The sequence below is a fragment of the Dermacentor andersoni genome, chromosome 6 (genome assembly GCF_023375885.2).
Source record: "Dermacentor andersoni chromosome 6, qqDerAnde1_hic_scaffold, whole genome shotgun sequence".
NCBI classification, from domain to species: domain Eukaryota; kingdom Metazoa; phylum Arthropoda; class Arachnida; order Ixodida; family Ixodidae; genus Dermacentor; species Dermacentor andersoni.
The window spans coordinates 33,110,701-33,124,641 of record NC_092819.1 but is presented as its reverse complement, the minus strand read 5'-3'; the positions used below and the strand labels follow the sequence as shown (position 1 = coordinate 33,124,641).

Here is a 13,941-nt window from a genome sequence, read left to right as displayed (position 1 = left end):
TGTATGGTAAACGTTCGGCAGTATGTTTTACTCTTGTTACACGCACGTGAAGGCGAGATCCTGCTGCACACTTCGTAATGCATTAAGTTATACGATCGGAGGGGTCAGACTTTTTGCAAGACATAACGAGCCGCAGTGAGAAGTAAACGTCGACCTCTTCTCTACGTTGCCGTCTTGCATCGTCGCATTGCTGCTGCTTCGGCATGTTTTGTGAAAACATTTATCTTTACGTTGCATCCTCTCAGCAGAGGAAAGCAGTACTCTCAGTCAAACGCCTTGCTCCCGCCACTTTACAAGTCGAACCTCGTTTCTCGCTTGGGCAGCATCCTCGGCCGTAGCGTAGTTTCGAGGGGGTTATGCAATGCTTTATTCATGGTTGGGGTGCTTGTTTGAGCTTGTTTAATGAAACGTATGCTGTTGTGTGTGCGTTGTTTGGGTGATTTCAATGAATGTATGCACTGTTCGCTTCACTTTGCTGCGCGCTTGTAGACCCTGCCTTGTAGATTGCCACTGCATCTTTGCTTGCTTACGGGGGTATGACAGTTGCTCATATTTTTTGCACCACTCGACTAGGCGACCCATTTTTTTAGGTATGAGTCATTGCAACAAGCCACTTGAAACTTTCGCCTCAGTAAAAAATATATATATATATATATATATATATATATATATATATATATATATATATATATATATTTAGGGCCTTGTAACGTACTGGCTTGCAGCGCCGCCAAAGTGCTCGCCGTTTTGTTGACGAGAAAGTTGAGGCTGATGGTACGTTCATGACGTCACACCTGCGCTGTTCGCTTGCCCCGACAGAGACGTGGCAACGAACAATTTCTATCAAATCTTGAAACGGTTGCCTTAATAATTGTGGTATTTGTTGTGTGAAGTGCGTACGGTCAGCCCGGATTACCGACCAGCTATGGGACTCACGTTATCATCTTTGTTCTCACGTCTTTTCGGGAAGAAGCAAGTTCGTATACTGATGGGTGAGTACCGCCTGTGTTCTAGGCCTAAGAGATTTAATGTTTTTCTAGGCTCTTTAATTTTAAAAAAACACCTTTATGCCATCTGCCAGCGAGTTCGTTCTGGCGCTTAATGCCAGCAAACGTGAGGCGCGAATTTCAGCGTTTCAAACAAGCCCACAAAGCTAGTTGTGTTGACAATGCTAGACCGGCGAAGGCCCGTACTTGCTGAATGAATAAAATGGAAAGTAGACTGTGTCCTACCGCTACGGCAATATAACTTGCCTTTTGCTACCCGTGCGCTAAACTAAATCTATTTGTGTGCTGTGAAAACTGTTGTTTTACTGTTTCGCTTGGCTGTTTACAGTTGGCCTCGACGCGGCTGGAAAGACGACTATCTTGTACAAGCTCAAGCTCGGTGAAATAGTGACTACCATTCCTACCATCGGCTTCAATGTTGAGACTGTTGAGTACAAGAACATCTGCTTCACTGTGTGGGATGTCGGAGGACAGGACAAGATCCGGCCGCTGTGGAGACACTACTTCCAAAACACGCAGGTGAGCTGGCGTCCGCCGACTCCGTTCGTCAGAACGTCTTCTCACCCGAGTTCTGACTCCAGGTCGAGAATCTGCCGCACGACGCCACGTCCACCGCTTAGTTTTGACCTCATTGCTGGAAACAGTCGGAGTAGCGGCGTTTCGTTATTTCTGTGACTGGTTATGTGTCGAAATGGTGAAAGGGGAGTGGCCGGGCGTGGAAGGCGTGTCTTTATACAGGAACTGGGCCTACATGTTTGGGGCACGTTTAACGCGTCTGAAGGAGGCTGAATCACTGGGATGCATAAAAGGACAACTTAGAGAACGCCTGCTAATTAGAAGACTTCACGACACAAGTGTGCACTGTTTGTTCAGCGTGCAGAATGGAGAAACTCGCATTCAGTTTCATTGAGTTGTCTAACAGTTCTCTCAAAATGAATGTAGAAACTAAGTGACGATCAACCCAGCAAAAAAAAGTTCATATTGTGATTTTATGTACATTGTCCCAGCTTGCATGGTGCATTTGGGCCCTTCAGCCCACTACCCTCTAAGCCATCTTTTTGGAAAATGAAAATGAAGCCGCTAAAACAACTGATGCAACTGTAGGTGGCCCGAGGCCAGTAACGAAGTTACGTGTCATTTCATCAGTCATTGTCACCACTGTCTTGTTAGAAAATGGCAGCAGTAAATGCCAGCATCTGTTGTTGTTGCTGGTGAGGTAGAATGCTTATGAAAGGCGTGAAATGCCGTGAAGCGTACAAAGTGAACTGCACCATGACAATAAGGCATTGTTTCATAATGTTGTGCTTTTATTTTGTCAACGTGTATTGAAATAACATTTAATTTTTTGCTGTGATGTGCTTACCTAACAGTGACTAGGAAAACATTTGTCCTACTCATGATGGCTTAATTGGCAACAGTTGTGACTGGGCTTTCACAAGGTTCAATGAGGCAATCACTGAATTGTATGCTGAAGTTTGTCGCCAGCTTATGGTGATGGTGTTTTATGATCTACAGTGGTGGGGCACAGTGGCTGCAACATTTTGCTGGTGATCGCAAAGTCTCCGCACAAATTCCTATAGAGGCAGAGCTCGAATGCAAAAACACTTGCAGATAACTTCGTGCACAAGTTGAAGAATTCAGTCTGACGACCTGCTCTGCGTTGTCCCATGTACTGTATTGCATAGCTCTGGGATATTATATCTCATAATTTATAATTGTTGTGACTTGTTTTCAAACTGCACTGACCTGCTTTTTTTTTTTTTCATTTCAGGGCCTCATTTTTGTCGTTGACAGCAATGACAGGGAACGAATCAGTGAGGCACAAGATGAACTGCAGAAGATGGTGGGTTAAGTTCGTATGGTGGTTGTATTTTTAATGGCAAGGGACTCTTGCACTTACACAGAAACCTGTCTTCTCTCCATTTGATTGTTTATAGCTCAGTGAAGATGAATTGCGAGAAGCTATCCTACTGCTCTTTGCCAACAAGCAAGACCTGCCTAATGCCATGCCTGCAGCAGAACTCACTGAAAAACTGGGCCTGAACCAGCTGAGAAACCGAAGGGTGAGTGGGTGTACTTGTTTAATACCATGCATTCCTTTTTCAGTGGGCCTCTTGTGTTGCCTGCAAGGCACAGATGTGTTCATGCCTTCTTTATGTATTCCAATGCCTCAAGACTAGAAAGTCTAGACCTGAAACTGAATTTAGAAGTGAAAATGTGAAGCTGTCATATGTACTTGCTTCATGATTTGCGTGGGTTTTGAACAGTTTTCTAGAGCAACACTTGCGTAGAAGTCAGCGTGTGTGGATATTGCTTCTTGAGACAGAGGGCATAGTGCTTGTATGATATATGCAAGGTTAATACATCCATGACTCTCATAAGGATAATTGCAGAAACCAGCAAAGGTGGCACTACTGACAAGTTGCTATTTATTTTCAGTGAAAATAACATTAAGCACCTGTTTCTGTCATGGTGGGACATCTTTAGACTTGCTTCTGTGTAACACCTCTTAAATAACAAAGCTTCATGGTTTAACTTTATATCACGTAAAGATGGCATGCCTTCGAAATAAATTAAGCAGTCCTTCACATGAAGACTGCATGGTGCCATTGCACCTTGCTAATGACAGCGTATCAACGTTCACAAGTACTTCGAAATTTTGCCTGCATCACAAGGTACATTTATGGCTGCCCCAGTATGCCTTACCTTTGTGCATCAGTAATGCAACTGCACAAATGCAATTTAAGCAGCAATAAATGGATAGCTGAACAAATGCGCTAACAACAGCTGGGCTAATATGTGATGACATCATTTGTTAAACTGTGCGCCACTCTCCATGTATTACATACAAAGGCATTCAGCAACAGCACGTTTTATTATGTTAACACTACGAGACACCAATTATTGCTGCTTTAAATTTAGGTTGAAAACATGCAGCAGAACAAACAATTGGAATTTTTTACTAGTTATGTTGCACTCACAGCTGTGATGCATGTGCTGTAATGGACCATTTACAAAAATGTTGCTGCATATGCACGAGAAAGGTAATTTCTATACCCTCAACCACAAACTAGTAGTATGAAGTATTGTTCCCATTTAACAGCTTCACCATGCATACCTCTCTATTCTACGAGGGCTGTAGTTAGAGGCTTTTGAATGGTAAAAATGCATACCTTGTCAGTGGCTAGGCAGAAGGCATGTGGGATTTTTCCCTTCGTGCTTGCAAAAAGGGAAAATCCCCCATGCTTTATGCTATGCCTTTCCTTACACCAGTTAAAGGGCGTAGAGGATGGAAAAATGTAGTCTGTGGAGGAGAGTTTCTTCAAAAAATATGCTTTACAGGGCAGGTGACTTACATATTTTTTGCAAACGGCTATGCAGCACTGTGAAGAGTTCCAAGTCCATTCCAGGATATTTTTAAATATGGGATGAAAACAATATTCCTCACTCATTGGTAACTTCAGCCAACGAACCTGCTTGAATGGCAGTATAAACGCACCAGTTGTCACTTCGCGCATGTGATGCCAGGAACACTTGTTTTCCAACCGCATAGTGAGGTACGACATCGATGATTCTGGTACAGTGAAACCTCGTTAAACCGTAGTTGGCCGGAGCTCGAAAAAAGTATGTACTTAACGGTAGTACTGTCTAACCGAAATAGCATGAGATCGCCCACTTACCTGTCAAAAATGGAACTCAAGAGAGTGTGATGAAAGGGGGAAAAAACATGCAGTATGTAGTCACTTCGTGCGACAAAAGTGTTATTTTCGTTCGATGCCGCGGCGGCCTAGCAGCGATGACCGCGGCCTCAAACTTACTGGAGCTGCGAGCCAGCTTTTCAGCCAGCCCCCTCTTCTCGGCAAACACTCGTATGGCAGATTCCTTGTTGGCATTGCGTATTCTCCGTGCATGGGCGCGGTAGCACTGGAAAAGTCGTGGGGCGCCTTTTTCACTGCGGGGTGCTCTTCTCGTCGCAACAATTGCATTCATGAGGCTGACGTAATGCACAGCTTCTGCCACTGTCGGGCCTGAATCGCCCATGCTGTCACATTCCGTGTCGTCATTACTGTCGCTAGTCGACACTTTGGCAACAACAGAGGCAACACTGGTGAAAAGTCGAACCTCGTAGCCGACATCTCTTTGCGGTCGCAGCAGCGCTGCCGAGCAACTTCGCAGTCCAAATGCCACACACTATAGTCAACAGCAGATCCCCGACCCTTGCCAGTGCCGACTTCTTCGTGTCACGTTAGATAGCATGATCGATGTCTAATTTTTCTTCTCTGCTGAGCACCCGGCGTCTTTTTTATCCGAGCTTCGGCATGACGCGAGTCCTCACTTGCATGGTGCCACAACGGTCTCTGGCATGCCGCCAAAATGATGTTGATATTGATGAGGCTTCACGCGCAAGTGCACAGGGCGCTTGGAGGTCGTTATTCCAATCTCTGAGGCTTGTTCTTCTGCCGGGCCGCCCGATGGAGACTATGCACCGCCGTGTTTGCGCTGTGAAAATGGAAACGCTACGTGTTGACCGATACGTATGCAATAAGCTGATACGGTTTATGCGGATACAAAACACATTATGTTCAATGGCTGCTGAGTCGGGGATTTGACTTTACTACATTTAAAACGAAACTACTGTGTAAGCGGGAAATGTTTAACGCGGCTTTACTGTACTAGAGGTCGCTGTGAAATTTTCAAGTGGTCCACTCTTAACAATACTTCAAGTGTAGAAAGACGGTAGGCTATTTCATGTGCACTGTACTTGCGAAATGCCGAGCCGCTTGATAAATTGACCTGGTCTTTGATGTCAGAGTATTAAAAAAGGAGAATGAGGGTAGCAATGTGGGCTTGTTGGTTGATCATCATGGAATGGCGTGTAGTGTAGCACAGCAAAAACAAGGACACAAGAAGAAAGAGAGAAATAAGCGCTTGTGTCTACCGTTTCTTCTTGTCCTTGTATTTGTTTCACTACACTGCATGCCATTCCATGATAAAAAGAACACACTGCGTGAGCACAGTTTGGTGCTCGAAACAAATGGCCAGGTGTTTATGTTTCAGCTAGTTTTGCAGCACAAGGGTTTCAATCAGAAATGTCCGAGTATAAGTGTGACCCAACTTGATCATTAATTTTGTTGGTAATTCTGGTTTCAAGGCATTATCTTTGCATGTACCATTGTATACACAGAGCCCAGCGAGGTTACTGTGACTGTTACCTTGTAGAGCATATGAACCATCGGATCTATTTGTCCATTGAGCAATGTAGGGTAGCACATTTGACTTGCGTTAATTCGACTCTGACGGGACCGACGAAATCGATCGAATTATCCGCTAGGTCGAAATAAACAAGATGCAGAAAAAAAATAAATACACCACTGATTCATTTGCCAGTATTTCCCCTATTATAATAAGCCCCCAAATCAGACACGCATCAATTTTCTATGTGTTTGAAGTAGGAAACTAACATAGAAATGACATTAAAGCTCCTAAACAAAGTAGAAATGTAATGCACACCTTATTTTCTAGCAAAAAAACTAAACTAAACAAAAACGTGCAAGGGTTTAATATGTGTTGCACATTGGCGGCCACTTTTCTGAAGTCAGCTTTGCCTCGGTACATCCACGTTATGCGGTAAAGCATATGGCATGCATGCATACGTTGCAAGCATACAACAAAGCTGGTTTTCATTTCGTGTCTGATTACACCATGCAGGCAATTCTCAGCCAATTTTTCTTAAAAAAGAAAAGGTGTGCATTAGAATAGGGTAAATACTGTAATCGTACATTGTGAGCTACGGTTATTGCTTGAAAAATTTCTAGGGCAGGCCAGAAACAGTCGTTCTCTACTGGAGATGAGTATTCAATGCTTGCATTGCCTCCCAAGTTCTGCCGAGAGAGACGTTGCCACTAAAGAGTTTGCTATTGGGATCATCATATGGGTCAGGTGCGTGCAGACTGGTCGAGTTAAAATTATCCAGCGAAGGCCAATTTTAGGATTGAAGCAACTGTAGAATGGAATTAACCGGAGTCGAATTTACGGAAGTCTACTGAATTCCTTGCTCAGCCACTCTTGCAATCAGTGCCATGAATGAATCCCAAAGGTAACGTGGTTTCTTTCAAATTAATGCCATAACAAGGCTGAATAACCCTGCTAAATGCATAGCGCTAGGAGAAAGATGTAGTGCTAAATGATGTCTCTGCCTCCACTAAAATTCACGTGTTCTAGTATGGTGCACTCTAAAAAAAATTTTTTTGGGGGGCTTATTTTGCCCCCAAACAATAATTGTCATGTATTGTGCTTGCTACTTTCCTGTGAAGAATGCAATATCACGCTGATAATGCCCATGAAAAGGTGCAACCTTTTCTTAAGAGTGTAGTGGTTCAATGTATGCAAGTATTCATTATCTAAAATGCGTTGATCTATGGTTGCATTTTCACTGCAGAACCTCAGGTGGTAAAAATTAATCTAGAAGCATCAATTATGGCATCTTTTATAGTTCCAGTGTTGCTTTGGGTAGGTGCGTTCTTGTCTTGCCTGGTTAAACTTAGTGTTCGATGGTGGGATCAAGCGTTAGCATCTAAGCACAATAGGCTGAGGCTCATCAGGCCAGAATTGCCCAGCTAACTCTTTTATTTGGTTGGCATGCAAATCAGTTTTCATGACACCACAGACACAGGAATGAAATGCACAATTAGTTGACCTTACCACTGTCTTCCAGATTTATCACGTTGCATAGGCTTATAAAAGCTAGTGTGTTAGTTTCTCCCAATCTTCTCTCAAGACAGCTAGTGGTTTGGGACGCTGTGTTAGACTGCTCTGCCTTTGAGATCGGCCTGGGTCGTACCAGAACATGCCATTGCCATCATACTATTGTTGCTGTTATCTTGCTGCTTTTGTCACGCATGCACTTCAGTCATGTACACAATAGGCCGATGTGACCAAAAGTTGCGCTAAAACACCACTGCCGCAGTGCACGCCAGCAGTTGTAGTTTTCCGGCTGCATTGGCGGCGTACTGAGGGCATACGGAACCCAGTGTGCACCAAGACATTCTAATTGTTTTCATTTCTTCCGGAGGTGCATTGTGATGGTAAAGGAAAGGAATGAACTGTTCATGCCTGTGTGCTGCAATAAAATATGATGAAAATGCTGAGAGGAAGCTTTTGCTTGGTGCCAACTCTGATTTCCCTACTAAAATACATGTAAAATGCAGGAATGCTTTCATAAGACTACCAGTGAACCAAATTGAATTTGTTGCAATTGACGGTGAAAGTTAAGTCATGGTGACCTTAGCAAGCAGAATTTTAATAGAAGACTTCCAAGTTTTCAACATTCCCAAGCATTGGCAAATTGAAGCGCAATAATGACAAGTGCGTAGCTCTGCACTGAAAATAGATATTGCAGTTCTGTAACTTGCATCTATTCGAGCAACTAAAGCGGACAAATTTGGTATTGAACTTACGGCCTGTGCGAAAATGTTACAATGTTCACGAGAGTTTTGCAAAAGTCCTGCTCCCAAGTTGGTGATCTACTCAGGAGTGGTAAATAATACATCACTTTTGTCCACTTTGTAAGTAATATTAGGTGCAGTTTAGGCAATTGTGCATATTTTTTAATTGTAGAGTTACAGTTGAAACTTGATGGTTCAGTTTTATGTAACTGCGATTGTCAGAAAATTTTCTAGAAATATTCGTACCTTGAATTAAGGATTTCACCAAATCTGTGCTGTGGCAGCTGAGAAAAATTTCCTCCATTCACATGTATTTAGATATTAGCTGCCTAGCTAGAGCTTTCTCTCAAGTATTTGTCCTTTGAAAAGACACCAGCTGGCTCTAGGAATGTGTATTCAGGTCTAGTAAGTTATCCTAACAGAAAGGCTGGTAAAAAATATTTTTTTGTAGGTTCATTTGATCTCGAAAGATTGCTTCAGCCCCTAGTTCATCATGTAAATGTTCAGCGAAAGGTAACAAGGCATGGAACGTCGCACTGAGTCGTTTATGCCACTGCGGATGCGGTTATGTTGCAAAAGACAAAACAATACAGGAAAGAGTGGTCCCACTGATATCTCTGAAGCTTTGGATAAGTCATGTGCAGTGAAGTCTTAGCATTATTCTCAAGTGAGAGAGACAGTGATTAAATCCAGCAATACGAGATGGTATTCAGACATTCAAGACACGTGAGCATTCAATGTGAAGTGTTGCTCGGTCCAGCTGCCAGAAATCATTTGCTGCTCCAACCACAGCTCTCACCGTAGAAAATATACTCAAATCACATTAATGGCTAGATAAGACGATATTATTGAACTCCTGGCATCGTTGGTAGGTAGCACTCTGACTGCAGTACCACGGGGGGCATTTTAGTAAGCACGTCTTGCAGCATAGTCAAATCAAAACCGCACTGACGCAACAAGTAATGTTGCACTCGTATATTACTGAACAACATGTTTCGTTCATTTAGTATGTCTGTACACTTTCTGCACTGAAAGAAAAGTACAGAGGATAACTCAACCAATGCTTCACGTAGTCAAAGCTTGCATATAAGTCTGACATTCCTACACATTCTTAACAATTGCACATTCAATTGGTAATTTCCGGTTATTCTTTCACGTATTTATGGTCATTTAACAAATCGACTAAGACTTATTGCAGCGAAAAGCATGTTGTAACAAAAACTGTGCAACACAGTGTTTCGCACAACTATTGGGGAACTTGGAAGTGCCAAGTCAAATATGACATAAAAATTGCCATTTTAAGCTTCAACGCAGTCTCTGTGATATTAACCGCTGTAAAAACTTGTTCTTCTGGGCAAATGTCATTAAGAAACTTTCAACATTAGGGGGTATATATTGTTGCAGTATGTGCACAGATGATTTTCTTAGTCAAGGCACTGCTGAAATGTAGACACATGATCACCACTGCTTCTGTATGCAAAAAGTCGTAATTCAGGAATGTCAAGCTTTAATAGTGCACAGCACCTTAGAAGAGCAACGATCGATGTTGCCAACCTCTGAAGCCAGTGTTTCCCTAACTGTGCTAAAAGAATTTCTAGATTCCCTAGATTATCGCGAAATGTGGTTGTTTCTTGTGTCAGTATGACTTTACTAATAGTAAATATTTGTTTGGGTTGCATAAATAGACTGCAAATTTTGTAGTAGAAATGTATTTCTAAGCTCTTTTTAAAATGTAAATAGTTAGTGAAGTCCCTGTACTCCAGCTGAAATGTTGCAGTGCAAGTTCGTATGCTGACACACCCTCCTTGGAGCCATATTCGCAGAAGGCTTCAGCGCATAAGTACTTGGTTGTTGTCCAAAGTTGTTTTGCACCTGAACCAAATAGCCAAGATTACATGGAACCATAATTAAAATGTAAGGAACATGTGTACCAGACTTCTCCGGCAGGATCTAATAAAGTAAAAACACATTCCACTTAATGTAATCAATGTAAAGGAAGGTTTTTTTGAAATGCTGTGTGTTGACATAGCACTACCCACTCACATGCACGCTTACACATTATTTGCAGCAAAGCATGAAGATATGTGACCATTTTTTATATTTTCTTAAAGCTTGCCCAAGCACATGAACACTGGGACTATATCCAATGTTGCTTTGCCTATTGGCAGTTCCCAGTAAATTTTACTAGACGCATGCATAGTCTGCTGTTCAGCACCACGACCACATTGTCGTACTCGACGCTAGTATCGTATTTACTTGCATAATGACTGCACTCGCGTAATGATCGCACCCCTGAAATTTGTTGTCAAAAAAATTTTTTTTTTTTTTTTCTTTCCCGTGTAATGGTCGCACCCCGAATTTGCTGCAGTGATATGCAGCGAACTTGCTGCAGCTACAGCCAAACTTGCCTTGGCTTTATTTGTAGGCTTTACAATGATTGTGGTCAACAACAAAAGGAGCCTTTCGATTCCTCTCGTCTGCACTTATGGGCACGCATCAATTCGCGAGCAGTAACAATAGTAGCCACGTTTACACTCGTACGCTAGAAGTGCACCCTATTTGTACGCCAACACTTGTAACACAGCTAACATTTGCCCACCCTTAGCGGAAATGTGCCATATTAGGATAGTAGTGAAGACAAATTCCAGTTTCCGCAGCATGCCTGTCATATGTTTTTGTCACTCACAGCTAAGTGCACCCGTCTTCGTTCCTGTCCCCTCAAAGTCAACATGGCTACGTTATTGTCGCAAACTTTCCAACATTAACATTATTATTCACTACTGACACGGAAGAAACTGGTTCAATGTGTGTAATGTACTCGTGAGAGAGAGAGAGAGAAATAAACTTTATTGTGAGACCAGGCTTCTTGAGCCCAAAGGTGGGTGGCCTCCTCAGTCCAGGTAGCCATGGCTCGCTGCCGCCGCTCGAGCCCTGTTCACCAACCGCAGCTGGCTGTCAGGGTCTTGCGTCACCAGCAGAGCCTCCCACTGGTCTTCCAATTCTTCTTCTGAATCCACCTCTTTCTGCATGTTATCGCCTGGTGGTGCTTCTCGATTGAAGAAAAAAAAAATCATGTTCGGCATGTTCGGCTTGCTCCACCGGCTGCCATTTTTGTTTTGGTGTCCCACACTGTTGCAGTGGCAGCCGCCTGCTTGTTGACCTGTTGTCATCCCGCAGCAAATGCGGGACGAAAAAAGAAAGTGTTTTCTTTTCACGGGAAATTTAACTCGCATAGTAATCGCACCCCGGAATTTGCATCAATTTTTTTTACAATAAAGTGCGATCATTATGCGAGTAAGTACAATATATATGTGTCCATTTGCACCCAGATTTGCCAGTGCTGCTTCGTTTGGTGTTGCATCGTACGTTTGTTGTGCCAGTGTGAGATAAACATTTCATTCAGAGTGCACAGACATCAGCAGCACAGCTAGAGGTATGAACGGCCAAACCATAGTAGCAGTACTTCATTAAAGGGCCCAGCTAGGGCATCCGCACCCTGCGATTCACTTATGGCAAATTCGGTAAATTGTATTGACACGCACCGGAACACACCAGTGCCATATGCCGCATTCACCATATGCAAGATGTGCCCGCTGCTGTGCTGTGGAGTAAAAAATGTCTTGGTTGTTACATGAAGGTCAAACCGTCATGTCGGCAGTCTAACCATTTCTGTCTTAGCATAAAATTTCCCCAAGTATGGACCAAGTTTCCTATTTCCCTAAACAAGGCCAAGTTCCCTAGATTTAGAGAAATTTTGGCAATATATGGCCTTGCATATTGTCCATCGCAAACAAAAAAGAAAATGTGTAACGGCACTTCTCACAGCTGGTGCGCATTAACAAATGCACTTTCAGAAACATGCTTTTCAAATCAAAAGAATACAGTTTTGCACACCTCTAGCACCACTGCTTCCACAAAACTAGTTAAAGATGCCAAGTGGATAACAGTCGTGTGGGGCCTTCCCGCTATGTTCAATATTGAGGTTCACAGGAAGAGCAAGGCTTTTAGTGGCTAACAGTGGTGGAACAAAGAATGTTGTAAAAGCCAACGTTTTGACATGGGCACTTGTCTTTGTCAGGTCCATGACGAAGGCGAGTCCTCTTGTTGAAATTGTTTCCCTCTCCAACCACTGTGATAATCACACGGTCTGGAGTTTCAAGACGCTGTCGCAGACGTGAATGTGAAGTAAGATCACAGGTGCCCAAAGATGGGTGTTGCTGCAGTGCAAACTATCAATCTGTGGTTACACATTTTTCTCTGCTAGTTGTTCTTCACTCACTCAATCACGTCTGCTTCTCTACCTTGCAGTGGTACATCCAGTCTACTTGTGCAACACAGGGACAAGGTCTGTATGAAGGTCTCGACTGGCTCTCCAATGAGCTCTCGAAAGCAAAGTAACTCCTGCTTCCCTTTCGGCAAGTGAGGGGCAGCGACCATTTTCCTGAAGAGGAGGAGAAACTATTTGCAAGGGGGGGACAGCTGCCATCATGTGAAGTACAGAAGAAAGCTTCCACCGCACTCTCTCCTCGTGCTTTTGCAAGAGCCACCTGGAGATGGCAAATGCTTTGGAAGCTGTCAAGAGGCTGGTGTTCAGCCAGCTTTGTCAACCAGTGCTGCTTGTAAACACATCTTATTTAAATTTCAAACAAGCAGCACTGATGAAAACTGTACTTGAAGACGTGCTGTTTTCAAAGCATGGCACTTTTTTTCTCTATTTTCATTGTGTGTGGGCAGTAATAAATTATCACTCCTCTCTTTTTATTGTGCTAAGTTTTGAGAAAATTGTTGGGTTTTTGTAGGGGCTGATGTTCGAGACAGCTTGGGACCTTGCAATGTTGATGCTAAGCTGCTTTTCTTTTTAGCTGCTGCATTTCCCACCATGTAGCAATGGCCGTAATGTGCGATTTGCAACATGTATTTTTTTGTACAACACATGCGCACTGGGAGAAAACCAAAAAGTTAGTCATGTTAAATTCTAGTTTACACTTTCCAGGTGCTGTTTTTTGATGGCGTTGAAGCTCCACCTAGATTGTGCGTGTGACCTACTGTGTGTTCTTACTTGTACATATTTCTTGGTAGGGGAAATTTTGTTTGTACTTGATCTGTCGGGCATTTATGGGACCAACCTGACTTGACTGTTAGTAGGTATCGGCAGAATGAATGTCTTGTCACGCAAGTTTCTGTGGCATATCAAACCTCGCATGCCTGTATAAGGATTCAAAATTTCAGGGAAGACATGGTCATCAATTGTCTCCGAACTTCTGCCGCATTGAAGAACTTTGACACTAAAATTGTTCTTTTTGGCACCTGTGATAACTGCACCTCTGTTCGTCTGGTTGATTTCTGCTGTTTTTAATTCCATGGAGTCATGTTGCCTAGGCCTGACAAGTCATGTAATAAAGTATAGGATGAAATGCTTCTTGTTTATTACTGAAAACAGCACACACTGCCATGACATTTGTACCAAAATACGTTCGCACAGAGGAAAT

General features: G+C 43.0%; 1 protein-coding gene across 1 annotated transcript; it reads left to right on the top strand.

The window, feature by feature from the left end:
* Positions 1-780: 780 nt before the first annotated feature.
* Positions 781-13,868, top strand: Arf4 (ADP-ribosylation factor 2). The gene is made up of 5 exons (XM_050170507.3): positions 781-992; positions 1,336-1,526; positions 2,779-2,850; positions 2,945-3,070; positions 12,761-13,868. The coding sequence occupies exons 1-5, from the start codon at positions 926-928 to the stop codon at positions 12,848-12,850; spliced, it is 546 nt and encodes a 181-aa protein (XP_050026464.1). The 5' UTR covers positions 781-925; the 3' UTR covers positions 12,851-13,868.
* Positions 13,869-13,941: the final 73 nt, after the last annotated feature.